This window comes from Halyomorpha halys, unplaced genomic scaffold, assembly GCF_000696795.3.
Source record: "Halyomorpha halys isolate HHAL.00 unplaced genomic scaffold, Hhal_1.1 Scaffold244.1, whole genome shotgun sequence".
In the NCBI taxonomy this organism is placed as follows: Eukaryota; Metazoa; Arthropoda; class Insecta; order Hemiptera; family Pentatomidae; genus Halyomorpha; species Halyomorpha halys.
In genome coordinates this window covers 586,736-592,960 of record NW_027110917.1, presented here as the reverse complement: position 1 = coordinate 592,960, position 6,225 = coordinate 586,736, and the positions used below count along the sequence as shown (strand labels likewise).

General features: G+C 30.0%; 1 protein-coding gene across 1 annotated transcript in view; it reads left to right on the top strand.

Moving 5' to 3' along the window:
- The window catches only part of LOC136796149 (pickpocket protein 28-like), a 12,700-nt gene extending 11,215 nt beyond the window's left edge, over window positions 1-1,485 (top strand). The window contains exon 8 of the mRNA XM_067049004.1: window positions 1,247-1,485. Coding sequence (XP_066905105.1) covers window positions 1,247-1,380 — 134 coding nt within the window. The 3' untranslated portion in view covers window positions 1,381-1,485. The remainder of the gene's footprint in view (window positions 1-1,246) is intronic.
- Window positions 1,486-6,225: the final 4,740 nt, after the last annotated feature.

The following is a 6,225-nucleotide window of genomic DNA, read 5'->3' as shown; positions in this document are numbered from 1 at the left end:
GACGATTGGAGTTCTGGCAATGGTCAGATTCTCCACTCAAGTTGAGTGTTTGCGGCTTTAGCGCACTTGCTCAGCCTCCACTGACTCACTACCAGCGATGCGCTGCGATCTTTTGAGCTCTGCTCTACCTCTCACACGTGGTGGATAGAGTGGGCTCAGGTCGATTGTGTAAATATTGTATATTAGAGTGAAAATGTGACTATAGATTATATTATTTTATCATTATGTTATCTTTTTTTTTTCTTTCATACACATAGTTTGATTATGTTCATTTTGTTTATTATTCTGTTTATATATAGTTTAAGAGTACTTTTTTTCATCCATTTATTTATTTTATTTTTGTATGTATGAGATCATTCATCACTATTACGTATTGCCCACAACTGTGTGGCAGATTGTAATATCTATCAATAAATAAAAGAATATCATTAAAAAAAAAATTATAAAAGTATACTTAGACAGGCCCTCCTCTACATAGCACCTGTACTGGCTAACATAGCACCAACAACACCGAAAAATCTCCAACACTTTTAGAGCAGTATCATAAGACGTATTGTAAAGCATTCTTCTTTACAAGGGGCCAAAACTGACTACATTCATACGAAACGTGGACAGCCGACTGTGACAAAATTCATTTCGCGGAGGCACATCAAATCCTTTGATAGCCTATTCAACTATTCCAGACATTAACATTAACAGGACGCCCACAAAGTTGGCAAACATACATAAACAGTTTTAGAATCGACTGAGGACTACTAACAAGATAACTAGGGAGCTCCATCATCAGACAGCAGGCACAAAACCGTTTTTCCCATCTATATCCGTCATCTTTCCTTCCCTTATATCCCTCCTAAAATGCATCAAATGCAGTAAAAGAGATTGATTTCACCTATTCTCACTAAAGCAAAAAGCAATTTTGAGAAGAAATAGTAAGGAAACCATAATGACCCATTAACATGTCAATATTTTCTTAAGATTTTACAATTGAACAATATTATAATTTTCTTTCTTTTTTTTTTTTTTGTGCTTCTTCAAAAAAATAAAGTACAATCCATCAACTTAAAGAAAAAAAACATAACCCCAAAAGTTACCAAAAACATCTCTCCGATAATTTATAGCAACTTTTCAGGTAAATATCTATGCATTTTTCAACGTCTCTCTGCTACTTTTCTTCATTTTCTGTCAATCATTATACTATCAATATGTATTGTAGCTCATTATAGATAATTTTTAATTTATTTTCCAGCAAGCTGTGGAGGTGTTTTCGGTCTATTGTGCGGCATGAGCCTCATAGGTGTCGTGGAGTTCATTTACTACGCGACCATCCGTGTCATCTCCAATATCATCAGGCGCCACAGGAGGAGGGAAGAAAAGACCTGATATGGAAATAATTAGATATCAATTTTGCATATAAATTTTCGTGAAAAATAGACATCATTGTTTCTATTTGGTTGATAAAATCTGTGAATTTATAAAAATAAACACATTTTTACTGATATTTGGTATTTTTATTAGAAAATGATATTCTTATATGATGAATCGTGCTTTTAATTCTAGCTCCATACAATCAACGTAATATTAAACATCATAAGAAGTATTATGCTTTAAATAACCTGTACACTGTCAAACCAGATTATTATATATATATATTTGGTGTGGTCTAGTATTGACTTTGAATCGTTTGCAGTATCTTGGCTATTATTAGGGGCATTCATGATATTGTGTTAAATGTAAAATGTTTTACCATGTTAAAGGTTATAAGTATAGGATTGTGAGCAGCCCTATTTAAAGTCATGTTAAATGCATAAGAGCTCCTAGCGGATTTTCTAAGCAACTTGTTTAGTAACCTTTCCTGTCAAAACTTCATGTTATTGTTTACTTCTAAGTTTTGATTACAGTAATTATAAATATAATAAATATTACAACATGCTTAAAATAAGTGAAAAGTAGAAGTGTAAAAGTTTGGATACTGATTGTATTCTTTAAAAAGTCCAAAACACAAGACAAGAGAAAAAAACAAAACAAAATACAAACTACGAGTAAGTAACCTAACACGTCAACGAATAAAACAGTGACAAGCTAAGTTGGTCTGTTTCGTGACGTCATTCTCCATTTAACGGACCTATTAACAGCCTATATGAGCACTAATTCTCAATTCCTAACATTAGTGCGAATTAGATGATTTTTTTTTTCGCATCTTAGAAAATCTAATAACTTTTTAAATGGTTATAAATGTTTAGTTAGGTATAAATAAAATTAACTTTCAGTCATTAATACTTTTCTTGTTTTTTGGGGGGTATGTAGCTTGTATGAAAACTTAAAAGGCTTAGAGAAGTCAACTGTAGGGAAGACTCTTTAAAATCGTTACAGTCTTTAGAAAAACAGAATTAATTTTACTATTGCCCCGATTTCATAAACAGGTGTCGAGGGAAGAGGGGAGGGAATGGTCAAAACAAAAACAGTAACAAAAACCGTTTAGGAGATCATGGCAAGCAAACACACAAGCCCAATGGTCAAAAATGTTTTAAGGACACAGGAGGCTTAAACGTTTTAAAATTACAAATCGAAAATCTAGCCTAGTTACACTACTTTTAGCTAGTAGTGCATGGAAAGTAAAAAATCGGTCAGGGACGACATTAGAATAAATGTCAAGTATAAAATCTGCTTTTGCATAGCCTTCTCTCATTTTTTTTTCTAAAAAATTAGCATAACAGCATGCTAATTTTAACGTAAAATATACTAAAACAGGCCAGCCTCCAGAAAATCATTCAAAACCTGTTTTAGTTTTCAGTTACCTCGATTCTTGCTAGTATTTTCAAAATATAAATTTAAGGTTTAAGTTAAAAAGGAAAATAAACATATCCAGAGCGTCCAATACAAATTGGCTCTAAAGCTTCTCACCGTATTATATAATCAAAAAACGTCAACAAAAAAAGTTGTTGATCTACTTTTATAGTTCCACCACTATTGCGTTTTAATTATGACGGGAAGCACGGCTGGCGCACGGGAAACTTGAGGTTTGGAGATAAAATCATGAAAAACAAATTTCAATATCTTCAAAATTAAAGGATTTACTTTAGTTTATAATCGTGCATTTTCAACATCATTAATTTTCAGAAATTTCATTAAGTGGAATCATTAGACCTAACATACTATTTTGATGAACTTATAGCTGTAGTATGTTTCGAAAAAAAGGCACACTAATTTTGAAAATCGAAATACTCGACCAATCTACACCAAACTTGGCATAGATTTAGGGCTCTATAAACTCCACTAAAGGATTTTATTATTTTAAACCTTCCTGTGGTGAAAAGGGACGTTTTGAAAAAAAAACCCACGTAAATCGGTCCAGTAATTCAAAAGTTTATTGTGGACAAAGATTCCACCATTCCCTTTTATAAATATAAATAAAACCTTAAATTAAAAATAAATCAATTTACATATTAATTAATAAATTTACGTAATGAATAAAACAAATAAAAAATCACATTTTTTTTCTAATGTTGCTTCAACAAGAAGGGTATTTATTAATTAATTAAAATTAGGGTATTTAACAATTAAAAAAAAAACAGAAAAATATGTTATTACATCCACTAAATATGGATAGAATAAAAAATACACTTTGAAATTTGTTTCATGAATTTTAGAAGAGCTATAGTTTTTTTATTTAACTGTAATAGTAAAGTTATAGTTAAAATACTGTGGCTTAGTATTATAGTATATCATGTGTAAATTGATTAACTCCCTTCAGTTTATTACAAGTTTATATATAATTCTTTGGACATTGTAATTTTTCTTATTCTCGCCATCTAACCGATATGCTTGTATGACTTTCTCTTTGTTTCTCTACTTGTGTATTTTTTACTATATCCAATACGTAGATTATTCTAGATACGTAGATTATTGTATCTAATTGTTTAATACCAATACCAATACCAATACCAATACGTAGATTATTCTATCTAATTGTTTAATTCATTATATAAATTTTATTCAAAAAGAACAGAGCCAATTATTTTTTTTTCATCCAGAGAAGTAATTTATGTTATAATTTTTAATTAATACATCTTTAAAACGTTTTGCTACATTTACTTATTTATGTTGTTCGTACAACAAAATACAAATTTTAAAGATTCATCGAGAGGTCACAACACAAAATATGTTTTAATTTATCCAGGCGGAAACTAAATCTACTACCAAGGCTGATCAAATCTAAATCCAATCAAGGACACTATTTCTTGATTTTTAAAAATATATAGATTCATTTAAGGAGTACGAATGGTATAGTTCTATGTTAGGAAAGTATTTTACGATATTTTTTGTTGTAGAAAGATAGTCGGGGTGGTGGTCAATAAAGCTATCAAAATAATAAAATAAAACTGTTTATTTCTAACCAACGTTTTGCCCCACTTGGATAATAATAAATAGTTTTATTCTACTATTTTGATACCTTTATTGACGGCCACCTGGACTATCTTCCTATTTCACACGGACAACTGTCTTCTTCCAGAATTTTACAATAGTTTCATTACACTTTTGTGTAGTCAACCACCTTCCGATTTGATATTTTAGTCATGCCTATCATAAACCTATTAAAATTAACAAGTTCAATTCATTAAAATTGTAATGCTATTCCAATAAAACGACATATATTTATTATGTTTGAATGATAGAATAGAGGTCTTACTAATTAATTGCGGAATGCAGTTTTTTGTTTCTTTTTTCAAAGCAGAATATAGTAAAGAATAAGTTACCGAAGGCCGAGAGGCTGTCCAATCTCAGATTCCATTTATGACCTAATCTCTGACATTTATCTAGAAGGCACTGACCTAGCCGAGGTTGTGGCTGTTAATCTCCCAGTTCAATCAAACAGTGATCTCATTGTTAATTTAAAAATTGATAATGAAATCTAAACTAGACTGTATTCGATCGAAAGAAATTTGAAAATAATCATATCTCCTCAATTAGTGTAGTTAAGAGAATTTTCGATATCAGTTATATTGATGATTTGATGGTGAATTAAAAATAAATATTAAAAAACAATACTACGACTTAATGTTAAAATAATCCTTTAAGATACAATTATGTGACTATTTAATTTAATAAGTAATTAAAATAGCTAAAATAAAAATTTCCTTATGGAGAAGTTAAGAAAATGAGATCCCAAGATTATAACTCAAATATCCAACCATTAGGTCTGATATAAAAAATTAATACATTCAATTTTATAATGAAAACCCTAGATAGATGTAACTTAAATAGTTTTTTTAATGAAACCTATTGTCCGAACAACTATAAATCAATTTATTTTAGAAAATTTCATGAAAATTAATACGCCTACGAAAATAAACGTTATAAACTACTTTATTAGCCATTAAACTAGCTTTAATTTGAGTGCTAATAGACATCTGTACGTCAAATGGTTTTTGAGATATAGATTTTTTAAAATAAATTCACTAACTACCAATCTTTCATTACGTTCCATACAACATGTTTATAAAATGTTGCTTTTTAATAAGTTACATCTCGCGAACTATTGAACGTAAATAGCTTTATTAGGGCTTATATTTATGCAAATTTACTCTACTTTAAATGATGCTCTCTTAGATTTTCTATTCTTGTTCGTAGTTTTAAAGATGTAGAGCTCTGAATAACAAATTAATTATTTTTAACGTTTTGAAACAGCTGCCATTTTTTATACCCCCTACTTATACTTGGCAGACTCATCAATTCTAACTAATAATTATACATAGTTTTATATTAAGTAATTAAAAATTGGGTTGAAAGAACAGCCTTTTTTTTCTCCTCTTGGGCTCTTGTACTATTACAAGATACATACTTCCTGAGTGAAATATTTTTTATATGTTTTATATTTGTTACTTTATTTTAGTAACTTATTTTCTGCAAGTTATTTATGTCTAAATACATTGTTGAAGTTGATGTAAAACCAACATTTTTCTTACAAGGCCATCCAACCTCGAGAGTAGAGAGCATGTGCATAACAACTGCTCTCTGGCAGGGTTAATGTGGGAGAGAGGGAAAATAAATACATAATTATTTCTTCTCAGAAATAAAACGTAAACATAAAGACAGACATAAACCATTGTCCTGACACTGTATACAGCAGCATTACTCGGCATTGTTTCGATATAATTCCAGAACGCATTCCAAATTCCGCGTACTTTGGTTATTATTCAGGTTTTCAGCAATGGCTACTTTCTATAA